The sequence below is a fragment of the Coregonus lavaretus genome (genome assembly GCF_964263955.1).
Source record: "Coregonus lavaretus genome assembly, chromosome: 7".
NCBI lineage: Eukaryota > Metazoa > Chordata > Actinopteri > Salmoniformes > Salmonidae > Coregonus > Coregonus lavaretus.
In genome coordinates, this window is record NC_139994.1 from 9435694 (window position 1) to 9463511 (window position 27818).

The following is a 27818-nucleotide window of genomic DNA, read 5'->3' on the forward strand; positions in this document are numbered from 1 at the left end:
GGGCCATTTGGGAAGCATACCATGTGACAAAAAACATCAAACGGTGCAGATCAATTTGAACGGCTGTCTGGAGTCTGGACTTTGAAAGAGAAATTCAAAGAGAAACTTTCTTATAGTTTCTTGAATCTCACCCATTTTATTCACAATTCCCTCATTAACATTGATCTACTGTGTAATAATGCTGGTTATGTTATATTAGCCACTGAGGAGAGTGTCATAAGCCAACTTTATCTAATGTAATGAAGCTGAGCATTTTCCATTAGAATGGTGAGACAGCCAGACCAGACCAGAACACACACACACACACACACACACAAACACACAAAGACACTGCAAACACTAGGATGATGTGATGGTCTCTACATTTACATTTACATTTTAGTCATTTAGCAGATGCTCTTATCCAGAGCGACTTACAGTTATCTAGACGGGAACCCTTGCTAATGCAGCATGAGAAAACAATAAGCATCTCTTAACTACAACTGTGAACTGCTATGGGCCATTTAATACAAAAATGGCTTGTGTGTGGTTCTCTGCCTGAGCCCTTCCACAAACACAACTAACACTCCTGTTTCTGTTTGTGTGTCCCAGCCCAGCTGAAGCTAATCATATGTTTGTGCTCCTGTGTCTGTCTATGTGTGGCCTGTTTTGGGCCCTGCGTTCACAACCCCCCTTCACCCCCTCCACTATTAAGTTTGTTTGTTACTTTAGGGATGGGGGAGGGAGGAAGGTGGGGGGTAGTAAGAGGGGTGGGGGGTCCATCCATCGCACTCTAATCAGATTCTTTTGTTTATTTTTATCCGCCTGGAAGTCTTTGGGTTGTAAGAAGTCTTTGCGTTGTAATTGAGGGCTGTGTAAACTTTGGTTAGTGTTTTATGTATTTTCTTCTATTCTGGGAAGGAGCTACTAGTCGATGTTTCTTTCACTTTGTTAGTCTGTTAAGACCCTGATGTCCCCACACCACATCAGTAGTGTTCATTAGTGTCTGGGGATCAGGCAGAATTGGATTCAGCAGGGTATGTGTTTAATGTGGAGGGGGACTGTGCTGTGTGCTGTGCTGTGTGTGTACACTTGCCTGTGTGTGTTCTACTTCCTTGGCCCTTCTCTTTTCTAATCATGTTGTGTCCTAATGACAGGTCTGGTACCACAGCTACTGGGTGTGGCCCCGGAGAAAGCCATAAAGCTGACAGTAAGTGCCTTGTTTTCGCCACATGGAGACCAGTCAGGCCCCAGTCACCACGGAGCCCCTCACTGGGCCCTAGTTTAACATTTACCTCGAGTTTTAGTTTAATGTACAGTACAGATTTTATGTGCACACTCACACACTCTCACACGCACACACTCACACACACACATGCAGGCACACACATACAAACTCACACACACACACACCACCCCACCACCTCAATGTACTCCATCTGTTTGGTTTCAATCAGACCTCATGATGAAACGTTAAAGTACTTCTACTCTACTGTGTGTGGTACAGTGAAATATTACTGTTACTCCAATCACATTACTAGTGGCCCTTTAAGCTTAGTTGAACAATATCCTCTCCCTCTGTATTGTGTGTGTGTGTGTGTGTGTGTGTGTGTGTGTGTGTGTGTGTGTGTGTGTGTGTGTGTGTGTGTGTGTGTGTGTGTGTGTGTGTGTGTGTGTGTGTGTGTGTGTGTGTGTGTGTGTGTGTGTGTGTGTGTGTGTGTGTCTGACTGTCTCTCTGTGTGTGTCTAATGTTTAGTGTTCTCACCACAGGTCAATGACTTTATCAGAGGGAAGACCAGACAGAAGGATGGATCAATCCCTGTACCTGCTGAGATCCTGGCTGGTGCATGTGTGAGTATCATCTAATTAATCAACCTCCATCCACATAGAAGCTAACTAGACAGGCACGTTTTACCTGTTGCAGGTTTGGGCCCACTGGAGGATGACAGTCACGTCTTGCACCACCAAGTGACCTGAGATCAGGTGTTTTTAAGCTCGACGACACAAAGACGGAGACAGACAGGGCTGCTACCTGAGAGACTGCCCCCCTCCCCCACCTCGACCCCACTACCCCAACCCCGTGTTTGATCAGTGAGCTGTCACACACTCTGACCCACCCCCCCACCCCATCCCTTTAGTTCTACCTGACCCTATAGCGTCACCCCCCCACCAACCAATGAATAGAGGCCTTTCACCAGGGAGCTGTTTGATGCTGATCACTAAAGCAGAATATTTGGGGTACACAAGTCATTATGTTTACCCACATACTTGCCATGTGCACGCAAGCGAATACAACTCAATTATGGCTATGAATGAATGTTTTGAGGAGGTTTCAATGGAGAGATTTTGAAATGAGAGACGTCAGTATGGAAATTGTGTCGCAAATAAAACATGTAGAGTGGAATGTTGAAGATAGAAAGGCCAGCTTATTCTTTATCTTGAGTGTCGGAAAAAAGGTCAATCTGTACTCTGTACATGCTGTACGTTCAGGCTAGAGTAGAGGGAGGTAGTGTATGTGGAGTGGAATGAGGATGGATGGATTTTTCCTATTTTTCTCTGTGAGCTGTTCTGACAGCTCCTTTCATCCTGTCTCAGCTTCTGGTGTTAGTGCTGTTATCACTCACACACACACCCCAGCTCACACACACACCCCAGCGCACACACACACACACACACACACACACACACACACACACACACGCATGCGTACAGAGACACACACATGGGCGCGGGCACACACACAGAGACATACACAGACAGACACATACCTATCCGCACACACACAGACACACACACACAGAGAGACATACACACACACACACACACACAGACACACATACACACACAGAGAGACATACACACACACAGACACACATACACACACAGAGAGACATACACACACACAGACACATATACACACACAGAGAGACATACACACACATACAGATACACACACACACACACACCTACACTCACACACACACCCTGTTTAGTGGACTTCAGCCAGTCTGTTTATATGATTAGGAAACTGTGAAAGTATTGGTTTGGACTCCGGCGACAGTCCCAGACCAGTAGTCTGACAGGCGACAGTCCCAGACCGGTAGTCTGACAGGCGACAGTCCCAGACCGGTAGTCTGACAGGTGACAGTCCCAGACCAGTACTCTGACAGGTGACAGTCCCAGACCAGTAGTCTGACAGGCGACAGTCCCAGACGAGTACTCTGACAGGTGACAGTCCCAGACCAGTAGTCTGACAGGCGACAGACCCAGACCGGTAGTCTGACAGGTGAAAGTCCCAGACCGGTAGTCTGACAGGTGATAGACCCAGGCCAGTAGCCTGACAGGCAACAGTCCCAGACCGGTAGTCTGACAGGTGACAGTCCCAGAGCGGTAGTTTGACAGGCGACAGTGCCAGACCGGTAGTCTGACAGGCGACAGTCCCAGACCGGTAGTCTGACAGGCGACAGTTCCAGACTGGTAGTCTGACAGGCGACAGTCCCAAACCGGTAGCCTGACAGGCGACAGTCCCAGACCAGTAGTCTGTAAATAACGTTTTTTACAAATATCTTACTGTTAAATAGGACTGGTGAGGATCTAGTCATACTCTGTTCTCCTCTCTTCTCCTCTCCTCTCCTCTCCTCTCTTCTGCTCTGTTCTGTTCTCTTCTCTTCTCTCTCTTCTCTTCTCTTCTCTTCTCTTCTCTTCTCTTCTCTTCTCTTCTCTTCTCTTCTCTTCTCTTCTCTTTTCCTCTCTTCTCCTCTCCTCTCTTCTCCTCTCTTCTCTTCTCCTCTCATTTCCTCTCTTCTCCTCTCCTCTCTTCTCCTCTCTTCTCTTCTCTTCTCCTTTCCTCTCTTCTCCTCTCTTCTCTCTTCTCTTCTCCTCTCTTCTCATCTCTTCTCCTCTCTTGTCCTCTCCTCTCTTCTCTTCTCTTCTCTTCTCTTCTCTTCTCTTCTCTTCCTCTTCTCTTCTCTTCTCTTCTCTTCTCTTCTCTTCTCTTCTCTTCTCTTCTCTCTCTCTCCTCTCCTCTCCTCTCCTCTCCTCTCTTCTCCTCTCTTCTCCTCTCTTCTCTTCTCTTCTCCTATCCTTTCCTCTCTTCTCCTCTCTTCTCCTCTCCTCCCTTCTCTTCTCCTCTCTTCTCCTCTCTTCTCTTCTCCTCTCTTCTCTCAACTATTCTATGCTCCTCTCAACACTTCTGATCTGTTCTCTCTGTTCATCTCTTCTACCCTCTTCTACCCTCTTCTCCTCATCTCAACTTTGCTCTTTGCCCCTCCTCTCCTCTCCTCTCCTCTTTCCTTTCTTCCTTCCATCTCCTCTCCTCCCCTCTTTTCTCCTTTCCTCTACTTGTCGCCTCTCTTCTCCTCTTTCCCCTCCTTCCTCTCTCCCCCTCTCTTCTCCTCTTTCCCCACCCATGTCATCTCCCCTCCCCACGTCCCTCTCTTCTCCTATTTCCCCTCCTTCCTCTCTCCCCTTCTCTTCTCCTCTTTCCCCACTCATGTCATCTCCCCTCCCCACGTCCCTCTCTTCTCCTCTTTCCCCTCCTTCCTCTCTCCCCTTCTCTTCCTCTCTTTCCCCACTCATGTCATCTCCCCTCCCTACTCCCCTCCCTGTAGCCTCAGAATAGAATTAAGCTCAGTGAGGGTTGCCAGTTCTTAATGATTATTTGGTAAGAACGGCATGCTGCGTTGACTGAGATGCTGCTGGCTGGCTGGATGCCTATCAGGCGGTCACTGGCCCTCATTTGAGGTCTTGGTTACTCAAAATACACACTCGGCCAATGTCAAGAGCACAGAAAGCAACAGGAGGAAGAGAGAGAGCGAGAGAGAGAGAAGGAGGGAGGGAATACAGTGTTGCTTTGTTAGTTTTCACTGTAGCAATTATTCAGTGTAAATCGCTTCAATTAGATTGTTAAGTCTTTGTAATGATTTGTTATTCGGCTCCGTTTCGAGGGCTAAAAACATTTATCACAACGTTTAACACCCACATGAGAACATAAACACACACACACACATAAATGCATGCAAGCTTGTTTAATCGCCATTTGAGCATTCTCTTGGCACCTATGAAAGTGTGAGTGGTTATTAATGGAGGGTGGCTAATGTTTGCTAACTTGCACTAAGCTATTGTATGCCTTTGAAAAGTAAAATGTTAGCTGTTATCCCCTGTGTGTGTGTGTGTGTTTGTGTGTGTGTGTATGTGTGTTGGTATGTGTGTGTGCGTATACATGGCCACGTGATGTGTGTGTGTGGAGTTGCTGACGTGAGAGTGCAGTCAGCTCTGCGGTCTAGGCCCCTCATCTCTCTGCAACACACACACTGTGTCTGTAGTGCTGGAGCGTGTCTGAGGTGCTGACTCTCAAAACTCCTAAGGGGATCACCTTGCCTTGTAATTACCTGGGAATTATCAGCGCGCCACCGACTGTGTCACTCTGTAATCAAATCTCTCTCTCTCTCTCTCTCTGTCTCTCTCATTCTGTCTCTCTCACTCTCTCGCCCTCTTTGTCTGTCTCTCTCTACCCCTTTCTCTCTCTTTCCCTATCTATCTCTCTCTCCATCTCTCTCCCTTTCTCCCCCCTCTCCATCTCTCTCCCTTTCTCCCCCCTCTCCATCTCTCTCCCTTTCTCCCCCCTCTCCATCTCTCTCCCTTTCTCCCCCCTCTCCATCGCTCTCCCTTTCTCCCCCCCTCTCCATCTCTCTCCCTTTCTCCCCCCCTCTCCATCTCTCTCTCCCTTTCTCCCCCCCTCCCCTGACAGACGTGTCTGTTCTTCTGCCTGACAGTCCTAATTGTGTGGTGGTTTCTCTAACCTGTCTTGTTGTTTGCTGTCCTTAACATAAAAGAATCCCCCAATTAGTGTCCAATTGATGTGAGCTGAAGTGGACCTAATTCCAGTTCATCATCTCCGTGTCCAACGGACCCGTAATAAATGCATTGCTATTAGAGGGCCGCTGTAATCAACTATGAAAGATCATTTTCCACAGGAAGAAATAGTTATAACGTTGTAGCGGTGAGACGTTAGAATTAAGAATCGGCCTCCTGCTATTCACTGCCCTCATTAAGGGCTGGAAGGGAAGTGTGGGTCGGTTCTGCTCCACTCTAATTAGAGTTCTGGAAGGGAAGTGTGGGTCGGTTCTGCTCCACTCTATTTAAAGTTCTGGAAGGGAAGTGTGGGTTGGTTCTGCTCCACTCTATTTAAAGTTATGGATGGGAAGTGTGGGTCGGTTCTGCTCCACTCTATTTAAAGTTCTGGAAGGGAAGTGTGGGTCGGTTCTGCTCCACTCTATTTAAAGTTCTGGATGGGAAGTGTGGGTCGGTTCTGCTCCACTCTATTTAAAGTTCTGGATGGGAAGTGTGGGTCGGTCTGCTCCACTCTATTTAAAAGTTCTGGATGGGAAGTGTGGGTCGGTTCTGCTCCACTCTATTTAAAGTCCTAATACCTTCAATGAGACGATTATGATCTCTCCCTCGAAATATGGGAACGCTTACTTACGAATTCGAGGGCGGCTGTTAAAAAATGCACATGGTTGCAGATTCAGATTGAGAGAGAGAGAGAGACAGAGAGAGTTCCAGAATGGTTGCCGCCTTCCCGGCTAACTATGTCCCGGCTCTCCCTCTCCGTGCCGAGACGCAGTTAGCTATAAACACAGTTTTAAACGCCGCCGCCTCCGCACTGCACCCCCAGCTCTAGATACCATAGCTGTAGCCTGAAAGCTCTCTGAGAGGAACCTGTCTGAGAGGAACCTGTCTGGGCCTGTGGCTGGGTGTTTGATCTCCGGCACCAAGTACAAGGTTGGAGCGTTGTTAGGACAGAACCCCTCAGGCAGGGTAGAACTGAATAAGGATTGTTTAGAGACTAGAGACAGACCTGGGAGCCTGTCTACAGTGAACATATATTACTGACAGATCTAGGAGCCTGTCTACAGTAAACACCTTTTACTGCTGGTGTAGCCTATTTGAACTGTCCTGTGAGGTCCCTATAAGGGCACCATCAGTGTACACTGATGGGTACACTCCGTTACCTAGCTACAGTGGTCACTTACAGCCCATTGTGTTACAGTTTTATTACAAAAATATTCCCCTTGTGCTGCTGATAATTCAGGTTTCATAAAACACTTCTCTAGTGCTGTAAATCCTTTCCCCACTCTCTGTCTGTCTGTGTGTGTGTGTGTGTGTGTTTGTGTGTGTGTGTGTGTGTGTGTGTGTGTGTGTGTGTGTGTGTGTGTGTGTGTGTGTGTGTGTGTGTGTGTGTGTGTGTGTGTGTGTGTGTGTGTGTGTGTGTGTGTGTGTGTGTGTGTGTGTGTGTGTGTGTGTGTGTGTGTGTGTGTGTGTGTGTGTGTGTGTGTCCGTCCAGGCGGGTGGTTCTCAGGTGATCTTCACCAACCCTCTGGAGATCGTGAAGATCCGTCTGCAGGTGGCTGGAGAGATCACCACCGGCCCCCGCGTCAGCGCCATATCTGTCATCAAGGACCTGGGCTTCTTTGGCCTCTACAAGGTAGGTCCTCCTGTACACCTAGCACTGGATTCAAAGACAGGGACAACTAGGACATAGCTGTACTTAACCCCTCAGCTACAATAGCAACTGAATCAGGTAGAGATTGCTAGTGAGTGCCTATGAGGTGGACCGTAGGGCCCCCCAGGGCCAGGTAGCAGGGAGCATGGCTGAGATTGAGATATAAACAATGTGAGGTAACTGTGTAACAATGGCCATGGTAATAATGGAATGAATACCAGTGACTCAGGTAGGTAGAGGGGCTCTGAGTTTTGTTTTCAAGGGAATGTTGGATGGTGATTTGAGCTCTGGCAGGTGTTACCTTTAGGCTTTATTTTAGAACTACGGTGAGTCACTCTCGTTATGGAGAGGTTGGTTTTTAAAAGGGCACCGATGATGATCAGTGTCGTTGATTCCTGAAGCCTTTTAAAGAGTTCTAGCTCACATTAAAGCTGTGGGCGTTAACACTTATTTGGGTTTCATTTAAATGAAATCTCCAAGTTCCTTTATCTATAGCTTACAGATACTACCCCTTTCTCTTTTTGTAGCAAAGTTTCAGTTCTATTTCTTCCCAGGTTTGTCCCATGTTAGTCGTTTGTGTTCGTCAATCAGTGTGTGTGTCTGTGTGTGTGTGTGAGAGTGCTGAACCTGATGCCTCCACTTGTATGTGTTTGTCTGTGTCTGTCTGTGTGTATGTATGTATGTGTGTGTGTGTATGTGTCTGTCTGTGTGTATGTATGTATGTGTGTGTGTGTATGTGTCTGTCTGTGTGTATGTATGTATGTGTGTGTGAGTATGTGTCTGTGTGTGTGTGCGCGTCTACAGTATGTCTGCTCCGTCGTATGTATGAGAATGCTGAATCCAGTATGATGGTAGTGGTGCCTCCCCTGTCTCTCTCTGTGTCTCCTGTCCTCCTGCTGAGACAATGTGCATTGAGAGAGAAGCAGGAGGGCCCGGGAAGGCCCAGACAGGCTCCAGCCTGTGAGTCCCAGACGGGCTGGCTCCTCAAGGCTGTGCCCAGGCACAGAGCACCCTTTGTCAGGCTAATTACCCTGCCCCTCAGCCTCTCTCTCTGCCTCTCCCTGCTACCTACCTCCGCTCCACTGCTGGAGGGGCTGGCTGACTGACTGACTGACTGACTGGCTGGCTGGCTGGCTGACTGGCTGACTGGCTGATGCGCTAGTGCCACCACTGCTCACAGTGAGAACTCCAACTATGATCCTATCACATGTATGGTATTGCTGTATGTGCAGTGCAGTATTTATCAAGACAAACCTATTCACTCATATAAACACATACATTCTGAAGTTTACATACACCTTAGCCAAATACATTTAAACTCAGTTTTTCACAATTCCTGACATTTAATCTTAGTAAAAATTCCCTGTTTTAGGTCAGTTAGGATCACCACTTTATTTTAAGAATGGGAAATGTCAGAATAATAGTAGAGAGAATGATTTATTTCAGCTTTTATTTATTTCATCACATTCCCAGTGGGTCAGAAGTTTACGTACACTCAATTAGTATTTGGTAGCATTGCCTTTAAATTGTTTAACTTGGGTCAAACATTTCGGGTAGCCTTCCACAAGCTTCCCACAATAAGTTGGGTGAATTTTGGCCCATTCCTCCTGACAGAGCTGGTGTAACTGAGTCAGGTTTGTAGGCCTCCTTGCTCGCACACGCTTTTTCAGTTCTGCCCACACATTTTCTATAGGATTGAGGTCAGGGCTTTGTGATGGCCACTCCAATACCTTGACTTTGTTGTGCTTAAGCCATTTTGCCACAACTTTGGAAGTATGCTTGGCTTACCTGGTTAAATAAAGGTGAAATAAAATAAAAATAAATACATTTGTCCATTTGGAAGACCCATTTGCGACCAAGCTTTAACTTCCTGACTGATGTCTTGAGATGTTGCTTCAATATATCCACATAATTTTCCTTCCTCATGATGCCATCTATTTTGTGAAGTGCACCAGTCCCTCCTGCAGCAAAGCACCCCCACAGCATGATGCTGCAACCCCCGTGCTTCACGGTTGGGATGGTGTTCTTCGGCTTGCAAGCGACCCCGTTTTTCCTCCAAACATAACGATGGTCATTATGGCCAAACAGTTCTATTTTAGTTTCATCAGACCAGAGGACATTTCTCCAAAAAGTACGATCTTTGTCCCCATGTGCAGTTGCAAACCGTAGTCTGGCTTTTTATGGCGGTTTTGGAGCCGTGGCTTCTTCCTTGCTGAGCGGCCATTCAGGTTATGTCGATATAGGACTCGTTTTACTGTGGATATAGATACTTTTGTACCTATTTCCTCCAGCATCTTCACAAGGTCCTTTGCTGTTGGTCTGGGATTGATTTGCACTTTTCGCACCAAAGTACGTTCATCTCTAGGAGACAGAACGCGTCTCCTTCCTGAGCGGTATGACAGCTGCGTGGTCCCATGGTGTTTATACTTGCGTACTATTGTTTGTACAGATGAACGTGGTACCTTCAGGCGTTTGGAAATTGCTCCGAAGGATGAACCAGACTTGTGGAGGTCTACAATTGTTTTTCTGAGGTCTTGGCTGATTTCTTTAGATTTTCCCATGATGTCAAGCAAAGAGGCAATGAGTTTGAAGGTAGGCCTTGAAATACATCCAGAGGTACACCTCCAATTGACTCAAATGATGTCAATTAGCCTATCAGAATCTTCTAAAGCCATGACATAATTTTCTGGAATTTTCCAAGCTGTTTAAAGGCACAGTCAACTTAGTGTATGTAAACTTCTGACCCACTGGAATTGTGAAAGTGAAATAATCTGTCTGTAAACAAATGTTGGAAAAATTACTTGTGTCATGCACAAAGTAGATGTCCTAACCGACTTGCCAAAACTATAGTTAGTTAACAAGAAATGTGTGGAGTGGTTGAAAAACAAGTTTTAATGACTCCAACCTAAGTGTATGTAAACTTCCGACTTCAACTGTACTTGTGTGTACTCCAGTGCTCATACACACACACATTGGGATAGACACACATACTCACAATCAATCATACTGTATGCACCATGCACAATCCCTCATTCATAGTAGAATCATAGTAGAATCACAGTAGAATCACAGTAGAATCATAGTAGAATCACAGTAGAATCACAATGGAATCACAGTAGAATCACAGTAGAATCACAGTAGAATCATAGTAGTAGAATTCAATCCCAGCCTCTCCAGCACCAGCCCCAGCCTCATCAGGTACAAGGTTGAGCTTGAGTCTCTACTAGGCCTGTCTTTGTGAGAATGTGAACCAGGGCTTTGGCGATACTATCTGCAGCTTTTCAGCATGCAGTCTGGTATGGCGGCCCTGGCGGGGAGGGGAGGGGAGGGGAGGGCAGGCAGGGGAGAAAGAAGCAAAGCGCTTGAGGAAAGAAGAGATACCCATACAGTAAGGTATCTGTGTACGCTGTGTATGAGTGGTAGGATTAAACCCGGCAGTTAAATGAAGCCTGTTTTAAGGAGAACTTCTCCTGGTCTGCGTCCGAAATGGCACCCTATTCCCTGTATAGTGCACTACTTTTGACCAGGGCCCAAAAGGGAACCCTTAGGGCTCTGGTCAAAAATAGTGTACTATATAGGGAATAGGGTGCCATTTGGGATGCAGCCCTGGCTTTAAACTGCTCTGTTGAAGGGAAAGCCTTCCTTTTCTCTTCCCCAACCTCACCTGGATGGCAGCCAAGGTGGGGAATAAGATGAAACGTGATCTGGTTGAAGATATGGCTTTTTTTTACAGTGATGGACAGAGGCAATCTTCCTCCTCTTTCCCTGATCTCTCATCTTTTACTCTCCTCTCTCTCTCTCTCTCTCTCTCTCTCTCTCTCTCTCTCTCTCTCTCTCTCTCTCTCTCTCTCTCTCTCTCTCTCTCTCTCTCTCTCTCTCTCCCCCCCTCTCTCTCCCTCTCTCTATCTCTCTCTCTCGTCTCACATATAGGAACTGGCTGCCAGATGGAGATGAGAAGTGAGGAGAGGTGATGAGTTGTAGTGTAGGGCCTAGAGTTTTCCCTGGCCAGGTCGTGTGGTCAGGGTACACTGCTGGGCCTAGCAATATGTAAGATACCAGCTTTTCAAATACAGAGGGACAGGAACAGAAACCAGTCTTAGACATTTTGGGGTTAGATTTTTCAGAAGTAAAACAGTAACATCTTTCCATTCATTTTCCAAATCATGGATGTCTAAAGGAAAAAGGGTTACAGTACTGTATATGAGACCTCCTCAGTGAAAGTTTGTGTCTCTTACGAAACTTCTTCGTGTCTCTCTCTCCCTCCCCTCCTTTTATTCCCCTTGTCTCTTCCTCGGTTTCACCCCCTCCTTTTCTCTCTCTTTTTTACTGTCTCCATCCCTCCCTCCCTTCTTGTCTCTCTCTCTCTCTGTTTTGACCCATCCTTGTCTGTTGCCTCCCTCCTTGTTTCTCTGTCCTCCTCATCTCTCACCCCCCCCTCCCCCCTCACCCATCGGTCTCTTCTATCTCTCTTCACCATCCACAGGGAGCCAAAGCTTGTTTCCTGCGAGACATCCCCTTCTCAGCCATCTACTTCCCCTGCTATGCTCACGTGAAGGCCTACATGAGTGATGAGGATGGGAGGGTCGGGCCGGGCAAGCTGCTGTTTTCAGGGGCCATAGCAGGTAAGATACCATGCAACACTGTGACTCAGACCCAGGGTCTTACACTCTAAGAACCTTAAAGTATTCTTCTGTTGTCCCCATAGGAGAACGCTTTGAATAACTGTTTTTAGTTGCAGGTAGAACTCTTTAGAAACGGTTTTACCTGGAACCAAAAAGGAGTTTCCTATGGGGACAGACAACGAACACTTTTGGAACCCTTTTTTCTAAGAGCAATTTATTATCTCCCTAGTCTGTCTCTCTCTCTCTCTCTCTCTCTCTCTCTCTCTCTCTCTCTCTCTCTATCTCTCTCTCAGCCTATATGATAGAGAAACTGTATACATTATACACACATCCAACCATATTGGTCATTGACGATCAGAAGATGACGATTCAGATGAAAAAACAATACTGTTAAAATGTTGTCACTAGCACAAGCTTAATAAGGAACCATTCTTGGGGAAGCAGAAAACCAAGCGTGAGCATTCCTGGTGGGTGGTGAGCCACCACATGGGCCCCGGCCCAGACCCAAGACCCCGGCTCCATCCCTCTAACCTCCTTCCCTCCCAGCCTCTGCCTCCACACCTCCCAGCCTCTATCCCGCTATCCTTCCCCCTCCCCATCCCTCCTTTCCTCCATTCCCCAGCCTCCACCCCTTTCTTTCCCCTATCCATCCCTCCCGCCTTCCATCCCTCCATTCCCCGTCCCTCTATCCCTCTATCCCTCCCTCCTTCCATCCCTCCATTCCCCGTCCCTCTATCCCTCCCTCCCTCCTTCCATCCCTCCATTCCCCGTCCCTCTATCCCTCCCAGCCTCCAGGCCTAAGGCCCCAGTAGTCACCGGTGACCACAGGCTCCATCGTGGTCGTCCCTAATTAGAGTGCTCAGCGATTGGCTGGAGGCTGGGGTTTGGAGCTAAGCACTGAGGGAGTAGACAGAGCCCAGAGAGAGACCAACCGCCTGCCTGCCAACAGGGTTTCAATAGGATGGGAGACTTTCCACTGCTAACATATAGGAACTGGCAACCTGAGCTCTGTCCCAAATGGCACCCTATTCCCTATATAGTGCACTACTTTTGACCATAGCCCATAGGGTCCATAGTCACTCTCTATGGGCCCATAAGGCTTTGGTCAAAAGTAGTGCACTATATAGGGAATAGGGTGCCAGTTGAGAGGCAGCCTGTGTGTTAGGAGTGTTAAGAGTGAGGAGCTGAGGGAGGGGAGGGTGAGGAGCTGAGGGAGGGGAGGGTGGGGAGCTGGGTCGACAATAAACAGATCTCACAATACTGGCAAGCCGGAGGAAAGACATCCAACAGTTTTGATCCACAGTCTTCCAGGTCTCTTTCTCCTCCTACGTGAAAATATGATCTGGAGCGAGTCTGTAGGTTTAATATTTTTACTTGAGTGGGTTTATCTTAAAGAAAACAGCGTATAAGAAGGCGAGTGCAGAAGCCAAGCCAGGGTGGTTTGGAACGTCACAAGAAAAGGGTTAATATTTATTTTGAATCCTGAGGGATATGTCGGTCAGTACTGTAGTTCTGCTCTTCAGTGTGGAGTGAGCGGCGATCATGGCGCTACATGGAAAAGTCATATAAATCTAAAAAAGCATTCCTACTCCCAATCTCCCCCTTCGTCTTATTTTGATAATTCCCTCGACCGGGTCCGGGAGCTATGGTTTAGAAGCCTGAAATGCAGTTTATGATTTTGCATTTGCTCATAGCATTTATCACTCTTTTCTACATTTATCAGCGGTTAAGCCTTTTTGGCAATTAGCGCTTCACAGTCGGCGCAGGAAATTGAATTACACACTCAGTTTGGGCGGCATTATTTGCCAAGCAGACCCCCTGATCCCAGAACACACTGCAGAGCTGGTCATCTCCCAGTTCCTCCTCCTCCTTCCTCTCTCTCTCTCTCTTTTAGTTTCTCTTACGCTCTCTCTATGGCTGTAGAGGAATAGGCTTTCTGAGGTAGCTTTGAGAGGGAGATTTAAGACTGTGTTCCTGTGTTTTGAGTCCCCTTAGCACTTTGAATGTGCTGTGAAGCCAGTTGAGTTCTCCTCTCCTCTCCCTCCTCTCCTCTCCCTTTCTCTCCCCTCCCCTCCTCTCCTTCCCCTTCCTATCCTCTCCACTCCTCTCCCCTCCTCTCCTCTCCTCCCCCCCCTCTCCTCTCCTCTCCCCTCCTTTCCTCTCATCTCCTGTCCTCTCATATGAAGGATATCAGTGCAGGTGGTCTTTCCAGTTCTGTCACAGTTGCAGTGAGTTGATCAGTGGTTGAATTGAATGGCTCGTCTAGGTTGAAGACGTGTAGCTAGAAGTCTGTGTGACTAGCTGGTGAAGAGGCCGGTGATGGTAATGACTGTGCGTGGTGGTCGAAAGCAGCCATTGATGATTGAGGCCATTCATAGCTGAAGTGGCTGGAGAGGGCTGCCCGCATGGGGCCCCCAGTCACCAGTCACTGGCACGTGGGATGCCTTTGTGTGTCCATCTCATTACCTCGTATTGTCTGCCTCTTGAGGGAGAAAACCATGAACATTACATAGTAGCTCCAATGCAGTTTTCTAATTTATTTTTCTGATCGTACACAACTTTCTGTGGGAAGGATCAAGAGAGTAGTTCTACATATCACTCACTGGTCCTCATTCAGATGACCAAAGGCTCAAATTAAAGTAGGATTTGATGATGTTTTGAAATAAGTACAAACGTAGACAAGAGGAGTTAGATAAAAATCTCATCGAGAGTTCAACTTTGTTTATTCGTCATATACTCATGATATACATGGAGGACACAGTGCAATGGGTTCAAGTATAACCTTTGTATAACCCAACAGCAGAAACGTATACAGACAGATTGAGCAGAAATAGTGATGCAGGACAACAGAACCACTACATTCACAGACACTACCAACTCTGATGCAAGATAACAGAACCACTACATTCACAGACAGTACTAACACTGATGCAGGATAACAGAACCACTACATTCACAGACAGTACCAACACTGATGCAGGATAACAGAACCACTACATTCACAGACAGTACTAACACTGATGTAGGATAACAGAACCACTACATTCACAGACAGTACTAACACTGATGCCGGGTAACAGAACCACTACATTCACAAACAATATGGAGACTGATGCAGGATAACAGAACCACTACATTCACAGAGAGTACAAACACTGATGCAGGGTAACAGAACCACTACATTCACAGACAGTACTAATACTAATGCAGGATAATGGAACCACTACATTCACAGACAATATGGAGACTGATGCAGGATAACAGAACCACTACATTTACAGACAGTACCAACACTGATGCCAGATAACAGAACCACACATTCACAGACAGTACTAACACTGATGCAGGATAACAGAACCACTAAATTCACAGACAGTACCAACACTGATGCAGGATAACAGAACCACTAAATTCACAGACAGTACAAACACTGATGCAGGATAACATACCACTACATTCACAGACAGTACCAACTCTGATGCAAGATAACAGAACCACTACATTTACAGACAGTACCAACACTGATGCCAGATAACAGAACCACACATTCACAGACAGTACTAACACTGATGCAGGATAACAGAACCACTAAATTCACAGACAGTACCAACACTGATGCAGGATAACAGAACCACTAAATTCACAGACAGTACAAACACTGATGCAGGATAACATACCACTACATTCACAGACAGTACCAACACTGATGCAGGATAACAGAACCACTACATTCACAGACAGTACCAACACTGATGCAGGATAACAGAACCACTACATTCACAGACAGTACCAACACTGATGCTGGATAACAGAACCACTACATTCACAGACAGTACTAACACTGATGTAGGATAACAGAACCACTACATTCACAGACAGTACTAACACTGATGCCGGGTAACAGAACCACTACATTCACAAACAATATGGAGACTGATGCAGGATAACAGAACCACTACATTCACAGAGAGTACAAACACTGATGCAGGGTAACAGAACCACTACATTCACAGACAGTACTAATACTAATGCAGGATAATGGAACCACTACATTCACAGACAATATGGAGACTGATGCAGGATAACAGAACCACTACATTTACAGACAGTACCAACACTGATGCCAGATAACAGAACGACACATTCACAGACAGTACCAACACTGATGCAGGATAACAGAACCACTACATTCACAGACAATATGGAGACTGATGCCGGATGACATAACCACTACATTCACAGACAATATGGAGACTGATGCCGGATGACATAACCACTACATTCACAGACAGTACCAACACTGATGCCGGATAACAGAACCACACATTCACAGACAGTACCAACATTGATGCAGGATAACAGAACTACTACATTCACAGACAGTACTAACACTGATGCAGAATAATGGAACCACTACATTCACAGACAGTACTAACACTGATGCAGGATAACATAACCACTACATTCACAGACAGTACTAACAATGATGCAGGATAACAGAACCATTACGTTCACAGACTATACGGAGACTAATGCAGGATAATGGAACCACTACATTCACAGACAGTACCAACACTGATTTAGGATAACAGAACGACTACATTCACAGACAGTACCAACAGTGATGCCGGATGACAGAACCACACATTCACAGACAGTACCAACACTGATGCCGGATAACATAACCACACATTCACAGACAGTACTAACACTGATGCCGGATAACATAACCACACATTCACAGACAGTACCAACAGTGATGCCGGATAACAGAACCACACATTCACAGACAGTACCAACACTGATGCCGGATAACATAACCACACATTCACAGACAGTACTAACACTGATGCCGGATAACATAACCACACATTCACAGACAGTACCAACACTGATGCCGGATAACATAAGCACTACGTTCACAGACTATACGGAGACTGATGCAGGATAACAGAACCACTACATTCACAGAGAGTACAAACACTGATGCAGGGTAACAGAACCACTACATTCACAGACAGTACTAATACTAATGCAGGATAATGGAACCACTACATTCACAGACAATATGGAGACTGATGCAGGATAACAGAACCACTACATTTACAGACAGTACCAACACTGATGCCAGATAACAGAACCACACATTCACAGACAGTACCAACACTGATGCAGGGTAACAGAACCACTACATTCACAGACAATATGGAGACTGATGCCGGATGACATAACCACTACATTCACAGACAGTACCAACACTGATGCCGGATAACAGAACCACACATTCACAGACAGTACCAACATTGATGCAGGATAACAGAACTACTACATTCACAGACAGTACTAACACTGATGCAGAATAATGGAACCACTACATTCACAGACAGTACTAACACTGATGCCGGATGACATAACCACTACATTCACAGACAGTACTAACACTGATGCAGGATAACATAACCACTACATTCACAGACAGTACTAACACTGATGCAGGATAACAGAACCACTACATTCACAAACAATATGGAGACTGATGCAGGATAATGGAACCACTACATTCACAGACAGTACCAACACTGATGCAGGATAACATAACCACTATATTCACAGACAGTACCAACACTGATTTAGGATAACAGAATGACTACATTCACAGACAGTACCAACACTGATGCAGGATAACTGAACCACTACATTCACAGACACTACCAACACTGATGCAGGATAACAGAACCATTACATTCACAGACAGTACTAACACTGATGTAGGATAACAGAACCACTACATTCACAGACAGTACTAACAAGTACTGAATCAGAATCCTGAGAGCCGCCAGGGTGCTGAGTGAGGTGTTCTCTCCTTAGGCATGCCCGCGGCCTCCCTGGTGACCCCAGCCGATGTTATCAAGACCAGGCTACAAGTGGCGGCCCGTGCCGGCCAGACCACGTACAGCGGCCTCGTTGACTGCTTCTGGAAGATTCTGAAGGAGGAGGGACCACGGGCCTTCTGGAAAGGAGCGGGAGGTATCACCACATTTTTATTAATGTCTGATGATGATGTGATATAAATGGCAGATTTAGTTTATTTCCAGTTGAAAGTGTGGAATTATTTGTATTATTATCTAAAAAAAAAGTTGACTGATGAGGAGTGGTGTAGATTGCTTTCTAGGTCTTATTTGACAGTGTTGTTGTTTTAATAACCATATTCCACTACTATGTCACAGTGTACCATGGTCATCTCTAGCTAATTTGCAACTGTTTTTTTAACCCTTCATATGGCACATTATTTAGCCTGAAATCCAGACCTGTTTTGTGCTAACATTTCACTCCTTGTTTTGCATGACAAGGCGTGGCAAGGAGTGGAATGTTAGCACAAACAGACTGGTACCCAGGCTCCACATAGTTTACACAGTAGTGTAATAGTGAAATAGTGTTATTGAGAGTTGTGGTTTTTCACTGTAGCCCGAGTGTTCCGGTCCTCACCTCAGTTTGGGGTCACCCTGGTGACCTATGAACTCCTGCAGAGGTGGTTCTACGTGGACTTCGGCGGACAGTAAGTCAGAACTCCTCCCTCTCCTCATCTGAATGACATAAGCCTGGCCCGTATTCATAACGTGTCTCAGCATAGGAGGGCTGATCTAGGATCCGGACCCCCCCTTGTCCATATAATCTTATTCATTATTATTTAAAAGACCAAACTGATCCTATATCAGCACTCTTACTCTGAGACACTTCATGAATAACGGTCCTGATGTCTTGTCGGATATTAGACTAGATTGCTCAGTCTTGCTGAGGAAATTCAGACAATCACACGATAAAATCAACAACAAAAAAATCAAAAAACTTAAATGTCAGAATCGTCCAGTTGGGAATGATAGCTTCTACTGACTCTTGCTGTGTGACACAAAATGATGGTCATTTCTAGCAGCTCTTTACTGCCAACCTTTCAACACAGGGAGAGAGATGTGTAGTTACACAAAGAATACATTACCATTTAAAACCATGCAGAGGGTTAAATGAAAAGCTTGGCTACCCATTGTGTGGGTGCACTTCTTTGTCTCCAGAGGAACAAGAAGTGCCATGAGACCAAAATAATTTCAGAGTAGATCAGCTGACTAGCTTCACCCTTTACTTGGTTGTATCCCAAATGGCACCTTATTCCTATAGGGCTCTGGTCAAAAGTAGTGCACTATATAAAGAATAGGTCGCCATTTGGGACGCAGACCATTACTTGGTGGGATGGACGTGACATTTCCTAAACTAATGTAGGGCAGTCCTAAACTACAGAGCTCCAGAGCTGTGATGTAGGGCAGTCCTAAACTACAGAGCTCCAGAGCTGTGATGTAGGGCAGTCCTAAACTACAGAGCTCCAGAGCTGTGATGTAAGGGCAGTCCTAAACTACAGAGCTCCAGAGCTGTGATGTAGGGCAGTCCTAAACTACAGAGCTCCAGAGCTGTGATGTAAGGGCAGTCCTAAACTACAGAGCTCCAGAGCTGTGATGGAGGGCAGTCCTAAACTACAGAGCTCCAGAGCTGTGATGTAGGGCAGTCCTAAACTACAGAGCTTCAGAGCTGTGATGTAGGGCAGTCCTAAACTACAGAGCTCCAGAGCTGTGATGTAAGGGCAGTCCTAAACTACAGAGCTCCAGAGCTGTGATGTAAGGGCAGTCCTAAACTACAGAGCTCCAGAGCTGTGATGTAAGGGCAGTCCTAAACTACAGAGCTCCAGAGCTGTGATGTAGGGCAGTCCTAAACTACAGAGCTCCAGAGCTGTGATGTAAGGGCAGTCCTAAACTACAGAGCTCCAGAGCTGTGATGGAGGGCAGTCCTAAACTACAGAGCTCCAGAGCTGTGATGTAGGGCAGTCCTAAACTACAGAGCTCCAGAGCTGTGATGTAGGGCAGTCCTAAACTACAGAGCTCCAGAGCTGTGATGTAAGGGCAGTCCTAAACTACAGAGCTCCAGAGCTGTGATGTAAGGGCAGTCCTAAACTACAGAGCTCCAGAGCTGTGATGTAAGGGCAGTCCTAAACTACAGAGCTCCAGAGCTGTGATGTAGGGCAGTCCTAAACTACAGAGCTCCAGAGCTGTGATGTAAGGGCAGTCCTAAACTCCAGAGCTCCAGAGCTGTGATGTAGGGCAGTCCTAAACTACAGAGCTCCAGAGCTGTGATGTAGGGCAGTCCTAAACTACAGAGCTCCAGAGCTGTGATGGAGGGCAGTCCTAAACTCCAGAGCTCCAGAGCTGTGATGGAGGGCAGTCCTAAACTCCAGAGCTCCAGAGCTGTGATGTAGGGCAGTCCTAAACTACAGAGCTCCAGAGCTGTGATGTAGGGCAGTCCTAAACTACAGAGCTCCAGAGCTGTGATGTAAGGGCAGTCCTAAACTCCAGAGCTCCAGAGCTGTGATGTAAGGGCAGTCCTAAACTCCAGAGCTCCAGAGCTGTGATGGAGGGCAGAGAGAATCACTTTGACTTGTGCTCTTTCTCTTTCCAGCTTTTCGGGGTAGAAATGAGCTCATGTTCCTTGGCAGAGCAAACTGGTCACTCTTTAGAATGCACTTCTCTAATGTTCCATTGACCAATAAGAGACAGAGACAGGAGGGTAAGGGGGTGAGTTTTAGGATAAGCGTCACCAAAAACATTACATTCACTATTATACTGTACATGTAATTGTATTGACAGAATTTAGTCAATACTTTGGGGTTCTTTCTGTCCTAAATATTCTGAAATAACATGCATACTGTATGCATAATGTGGTCTTCACAGACTTTGCTCCATTCTCAAAAATGTTCAGAAAAACGTTCAGTTAATACTCTACTGCTCGATGGTGTGGTGTGGGTTTGAAATGTGTTCCTTGTTGTCCGTATTGGAAAGATATCACAGAAAGGAGTATATGAAACCATTGTGGGATATTAATTTATTTCTGGTTCCAGTGCTCTGGGGAAAAATAGCACTCTAAAAAATAAAAAATATATAAATAAATAGCTCTCTCGCCCAGTCTTAATATTCGATTAAGATGTTTATTTTTTGTGGTGGACAATGTTTAATATAAAAACTCTTAACTCTTCCCTCTCTCTCTTGCGGTCTCTTTTCCCTCCACTTTTGGTTTCTCTCTTTTCTGTCTCTCTCTTTCTCTCCTCCCTTGTTTCTCCTTCCCTCTCTCTTTCCCCCTCCCTCCACCTCCCGCTCTCCCCCTCTCTCTCCTCCATCTCTCTATCCTCCTTTCTCCTCACCACCCTCCCTCCTCCTCCCTCTCTCTCCCCCCTCCCTCTCTCTCTCCCCCCTCCCTCCTCCCTCCTCCCTCTCCCCTCTCCCCTCTCCTTCTCTCTCCACACCACAGAAAACCGTCTGGCTCGGAGCCGACTCCCAAGTCTCGGATCAGCCTGCCGGCGCCCAGCCCCGACCACATCGGAGGCTTCAGGTTGGCCGTGGCCACGTTCGCTGGCATCGAAAGCAAATTTGGACTCCACCTCCCAAGATACAACGTGCACGTAACCCCCCCTGTCCAAGGAGGACCCCCCTTGAATTGAACCTCCTCTGCCCACCCGTAGGGGGCAGAATAGAGCACACGCGCAATCGTTACACCCCCTCCCTCCCACCCCCGCCCCGTCGAGCACTTGGAATATTCCACCCGAAAGAGAGGCACATTCTGACTAGTGTGATGTGCCTCGCTAGGCTTTAAAGAAAAATAGGTATCTATGTTTTAGTTGATATGAGACATTAATAAAAAAAACTATTAAGAACTTCTTGAAACAACCTTTATATGTCATGGTCTAAAAGCACATCAGCTTGGTTTAGCTTCTGTTTTAGTCTCATCTAGCTGTAAAGATGACTTTTTGAGTCAGTCTTATTGTGAAGATCAAGGGCTCTATTCAATCTCTATCGCTGAAGCTAGAAATTTAAAAATAATTTCCTATTGAGCCGACATCTGCAGCATTTACCGTGAATGCAGTCTCCGCTGACGTGGGAGCATTGCCATTAAATTTCAATCACGCTGTAACACTGAATTTGTGATAGCTACAGTACTGACATTGTGTGTCTAGAGTAGTGCCATTCTAGTTGGTATTTTAACACACTAGCAGAGGGGCTGGCCATGACTTGAATTAGACCTGGACTGCTTCCTGTCATTACATCATCACTAAAGCTGGGACTCATTCAAATATGCATTGTCAACAAGCGCATTGCACTTGATTTTTTAAGGTAATTTATGCTTGAGCCAACATGCGTAGCGTTTACCATGAATGTGAATGTCCGGTTGACAGTGCAATGTGCTTGTCGACAACAAGCTTTGATTGAATTCCGGCCTAACCATATAATGGTGAATTTACTGTCTTCCACCTGTTAGTTTGTCTGATAGAACCTCAACAGAATAAGCCCTATCTGTCAAATGGACATGTTTTTATTTCCATGTTAAATGTGACGTTATCGATGGGGAAAGTAACACAAGCACGCACATCCGAACAATGGTTATTCTGTACATATGAGAACGAACAGAGAGACATTTTCATATTGATACGGTTCGCTGAGTTGCTTTTTGGATACTGTGAAGAAAAAACACGAATAATCTTGATCATGAAAAAGAGATCGACCAAACTAAACACTTGAACGTAATTATACTGTTCAGTGTAACCACCATTTTCACACGGTATTACTACGGTACTGTAGTGACTGTCTGTTATCCTACGTTGAGTTGTCTGTCAGCTCAAACTGTGCTGTGTGTTGAATTAATGTCTTATTTAAAGAGTCAGGGCACAGCAGAGCAGAGGGAGAGAGCAGAAAGATAATGTCACTGACTAGCTATACTACACTACAATACACTATACTACACTACATTACACTATACTATACTAGCTGCTCGTTGTCACGGAAGACGCCCACATTTAAACTTGTACAGGAGAGGAGTATTATATGGCGTGTAATAATTGTGCCTTACTGTATGTATGGCAGCAATATTTATATACACTGAGTGTACAAAACATTAGGAACACCTTCCTAATATTGAGTTGCACCCCCTTTTGCCCTCAGAAAAGCCTCAATTCGTCGGGGCGTGGACTACAAGGTGTCGAAAGCATTCCACAGGGATGCTGGCCCATGTTGACTCCATTGCTTCCCACAGTTGTGTCAAGTTGGCTGGATGTCCTTTGGTTGGTGGACCATTCTTGATGCACACGGGAAACTGTTGAGTGTGAAAACCCAGCAGCGTTGCAGTTCTTGACACACACAAACCGGTGCGCCTGGCGCCTACTACCATACCCCGTTCAAAGGCACTTAAATCTTTTGTCTTGCCCATTCACCCACTGAATAGCACACATACACAATCCATGTCTCTATTGTCTCAAGGCTTAAAAATTATCCTCCCCTTCATCTACACTGGTTGAAGTGGATTTAACAAGTGACATCAATAAGGGATCTAAGGGTAGCTTTCACTTTGATTCACCTGGTCAGTCTGTCAATGTTTTGTACACTCAGTGTATATGTACTAATACAATTAAAAAGAAACGTCTAACGTTAGTAAACAAAGCGTGTGTGCGTGTGTTCTTTTACAAGGTTGTGGTGCGACAATTCAGAGAAAAGCTTGACGCCTGGTAAGAGGTGAGAATCATAACAGACAAACGTCCAACTTGTGACACTATAATTACAGTAGTTTAACAACAAGTATACAAGCTAACAGTTCTTCAGCCATGATTTATTGGCAGATATATCATGATAAACAGCGGGCACACACTCTAGATGACAATATATGTCTATTCATTACAGTACACGTAGCACTTCCACTAAACAAAGTGCTAAACTAGAATTTGTTGCTTACATTTTACATTTTAGTCATTTAGCAGACGCTCTTATCCAGAGCCACTTACAGTTAGTGAGTGCATACATTTTCATACTGGCCCCCCGTGGAAAACGAACCCACAACCCTGGCGTTGCAAGCGCCATGCTCTATCAACTGAGCTACACGGGGCCCTTGAATAGTGCAATAACCCTCACCTACGTATATATAACATTGACATAAAGCAGTTACAGACATCCACAACATATTAGAACATATCTATGAAGCTGTAAGAACCTATAAATGTGTTGCATGCATGTAGGGGGTTGGATACTGAGAAAAGCACAACAACAGCACTATGAACATGAGACTTCTGTAACATGACAACATAGAGTTCTATAGGCCCTGTCGAATTGTTCTCACTGCTAGTTTCACAGCGCTTCACAGCTGTAGTGAGACCTATGATTGGATATGGGATTCCCTTAGGTTCTAAGCACTGTATGATAACTGACCACATACAGTAAGTTCATCAATAAATGATGAATATAGTAAATTACAAAAAGGCCCGAGGTGCTTATACGACTAACATATATTAACATAAATTCCAAAAACATAAATTCCCCAAAATGTGATGTAAATACAGTAGAGTGAAAGCACGTTGTAGCCTGGACACTGCTGGAATAGTGGTCGCGTTCCCCTGCTCAGACGGTGTTTGCATCAACCAATGGTTGCTTGTCACGTCATCGACTGTGCAGTCGGGCACCAGATTACTATAACATGATGTGGTTAGCTGATACGTAAAATACCTTTTCAAGTGTTGTAAGATCTGGCATGCGTCAGCAACGGCTGAGCAGGAGAACACGACCCGTAGCTGTCACAGAGAGACTGAGGGGGGGCGGGGTCTAGAAACACATATTGCTGCTTTGACAGGTGCGTAAAATCATGTTATAAAGGTGTGAGAATAAAGCCTTCTGATGGGCTGGATCTCCTAGTGAGCCGCCCAGTGTGCCTGGCGATGCTCGGTGATCCTATTGGATCCTGCAGTGATTCGTTCAATCCTATGGCGTCAGTTCCACAGGCTCTTCCTCCTCGCCGTCGGCCCGGTTGGCCTTGATCTCCATCAGGGTGCGGGCGAAGCGTGCCCAGTCCTCACTGTGGGGCACTGCCAGCTGGGAGGAACCACAGAGAGAAAAACTAAATGTATCCACCTTCACACTGGTAGATATCCCCAATCATCTTTTCTATACAATAGATTATGTTTTGACCAATAACTGAGTCTTTGTCAGGATCAGATTGGCTGGTTTATCAGCCTCATGAGCAAATACAGTCCAGTATATGTATGTTTCTGTTCATGGTCTAAATCTATGGTCTCCTCATCTGCTGTCCAATACATTTACATTTCACAGTACGAAAAGTCCCTCAAGAATCGAGAAATTCAATTTTAGCTTTTACTTGAAGTTTCAAGTTAATCTAGTCAATGTCTAAAAAAATATGTATTCACTAACTGTAAGTCGCTCTGGATAAGAGCGTCTGCTAAATGACTAAAATGTAAAAATGTAATGTAAATGGTCAGTGAAATGTACACGCGTTAACCACATAACTTTGTTTCATTTGTTACAAGTTTTTTATGACTGTGACCTCCAGTAACCTGTCATGGCGAAGCTCTGCTGTGAAAGTCAAATGAAAAGGTCACTTGGTTGGTTGGTTGCTGGAGCTGCCACCCAGGCTGTCACCACGGTTACCGCTCTGCAGGCTATAATTAACCAGCAATAAGGAGGTGGGAGGGGACAGCGGCCATTTTAAACCCTCAGAGCTTTTAAAGCACACCAGGGGTCCTCCTCAGGGAAATCATCATCAATACACTTAGTCTGCATCCTAAATGGCACCCAATTCCCTATTTAGTGCACTACTTTTAACATGAGCCCATAGTAGTGCACTAAACAGGGAATAGGGTGCCATTTAGGATGAAGCCTGACATTACCTGCCCTGGCACTGAAGAGCATTTAACCAGAGAGGGACAATGTGTAATGTCATTATTGTACAACATAGATCTATGATTGGATATTGCACTGCTTTATATAGCCTTAAGGAACAAAAAAACACATATGTGGATGAAATAAGAAAACATTTATCATGTTTGTAAATTATATCATAAATAGGACTGGTGGAGTTGTGACACATGCAGCTAACAAACATTTATGGAAATGTCTGCTCTATCCAAAATTACAACCAACTAATTGCAGCATTTCCGCATAAATGGAAGAGGCAAGTGGAAGGGGGAGCAGGTAAGGAACTTGTCTGTCAGCCCTGCATGAATTACCAAAACCGGTTAAATAAAATTGTGATAAATAAAAAAGTATACCAGTTTAATTTAAGGACCAAAAAATAGACAGCTGTGCCAAACAGGTTGCAAAATAGTTTGGAAGAGATTTTCGATGTACCGATTCCATGGCACATGGTTTATGAACTGATACAAAAACAACGCCGGATTCAAAACTTAAGAGTTTTTCAATTTAAATGATTATACGAAATTCTTGCAACCAATAGAATGTTATATATATATATATATATATTGGGGATACAACCATCCCAGCTCTGCAGATCATTAGATAACTTGTTTTGGTACTGCCCATATGTAGCTTGTTTTTGGTCGCAGGTTCAGGAATGGCTGAAGAATTGCAACATTTACCTGGAGCTGCAAATAGCACTGCTGGGTGATTTGGAAATCAATCAATAATCTAATAATACTCTTAGCAAAAAAAGTTATCTTTAATTTACAATCTGTAGAAACTATGACAATAGAAAGGTTCAGAACTTTTGTGAAACATCACAGCACAGTTGAAAAATATATGGCAGCTAGAAATCAAAACTGGATGGTGTTCAGAGATAGATGGGAGGGGTTGAAGGGAGCTGAAGTGAGGGACAAAAAAAAACACGAGATAACTAATGTAAAATATACTGCGTCCGTAAAATGTATATAGTATATTATAGTGCATTCGGAAAGTATTCAGACCCCTTGACTTTTTCCAAATGTTGTTAAGTTATTCTAAAATGGATTAAATTGTTTCCCCCGCCCCTCGTCAATCTACACACAATACCCCATAATGAAAAAGCAAAAACAGGATTTTACATTTTTCTGCAAATGTATTACAAATAAAAACGGAAATATCACATTTACATAAGTATTCAGACTCTTTACTCAGTACTTTGTTGAAGCACCTTTGGCAGCGATTACAGCCTCAAGTCTTCTTGGGTATGACGCTACAAGCTTGGCACACCTGTATTTGGGGAGTTTCTCCCATTCTTCTCTGCAGATTCTCTCAAGCTCTGTCAGGTTGGATGGTGAGCGTCGCTGCACAGCTATTTTCAGAGATGTTCGATCGGGATCAAGTCCAGGCTCTGGCTGGGCCACTCAAGGACCAAGGACCAAGGCCCTTCTCCCCCGATTGCTCAGTTTGGCCGCACGGCCAGCTCTAGGAAGAGTCTTGGTGGTTCCAAACCTCTTCCATTTAAGAATGATGGAGGCCACTGTGTTCTTGGGGACCTTCAATGCTGCAGAAATGTTTTGGTACCCTTCCCCAGATCTGTAACTCGACACAATCCTGTCTCGAAGCTCTACGGACAATTCCTTCAACCTCATGGCTTGGTTTTTGCCCTGACATGCACTGTCAACTGTGGGACCTTATATAGACAGGTGTGTGCTTTTCCAAATCATGTCCAATCAAGTTGGAGAAACATCTCAAGGATGATCAATGGAAACAGGATGCACCTGAGCTCAATTTCGAGTCTCATAGCAAAGGGTCAGAATACTTATGTAAATAAGGTATTTCTGCTACGCAAAAATGTCTAGTTTGATGAGGAATTATTATTTTTTAATCCATTTTAGAATAAGGCTGTAATGTAACAAAATGTGGAAAAAGTCAAGGGGTCTAAATACTTTCCAA

At 45.2% G+C, this 27818-nt stretch overlaps 2 protein-coding genes across 3 annotated transcripts in view; one reads left to right on the forward strand and one right to left on the reverse strand.

Moving 5' to 3' along the window:
* The window catches only part of LOC311131878 (electrogenic aspartate/glutamate antiporter SLC25A13, mitochondrial-like), a gene marked incomplete at its 5' end in the record, with an annotated part of 90647 nt that extends 67027 nt beyond the window's left edge, over nucleotides 1-23620 (forward strand). The window contains 7 exon segments of the mRNA XM_084164999.1: nucleotides 1137-1189; nucleotides 1750-1830; nucleotides 7325-7465; nucleotides 11967-12105; nucleotides 17974-18132; nucleotides 18571-18661; nucleotides 21448-23620. Coding sequence (XP_084021125.1) covers nucleotides 1137-1189; nucleotides 1750-1830; nucleotides 7325-7465; nucleotides 11967-12105; nucleotides 17974-18132; nucleotides 18571-18661; nucleotides 21448-21637 — 854 coding nt within the window. The 3' untranslated portion in view covers nucleotides 21638-23620.
* Nucleotides 23621-23783: 163 nt separating this feature from the next.
* The window catches only part of LOC311132765 (cytoplasmic dynein 1 intermediate chain 1-like), a gene marked incomplete at its 5' end in the record, with an annotated part of 85925 nt that continues 81890 nt past the window's right edge, over nucleotides 23784-27818 (reverse strand). For both annotated transcript variants that reach the window (XM_084166062.1, XM_084166061.1), the window contains one exon: nucleotides 23784-25043. In XM_084166062.1, coding sequence (XP_084022188.1) covers nucleotides 24933-25043 — 111 coding nt within the window. In that variant the 3' untranslated portion in view covers nucleotides 23784-24932. The remainder of the gene's footprint in view (nucleotides 25044-27818) is intronic.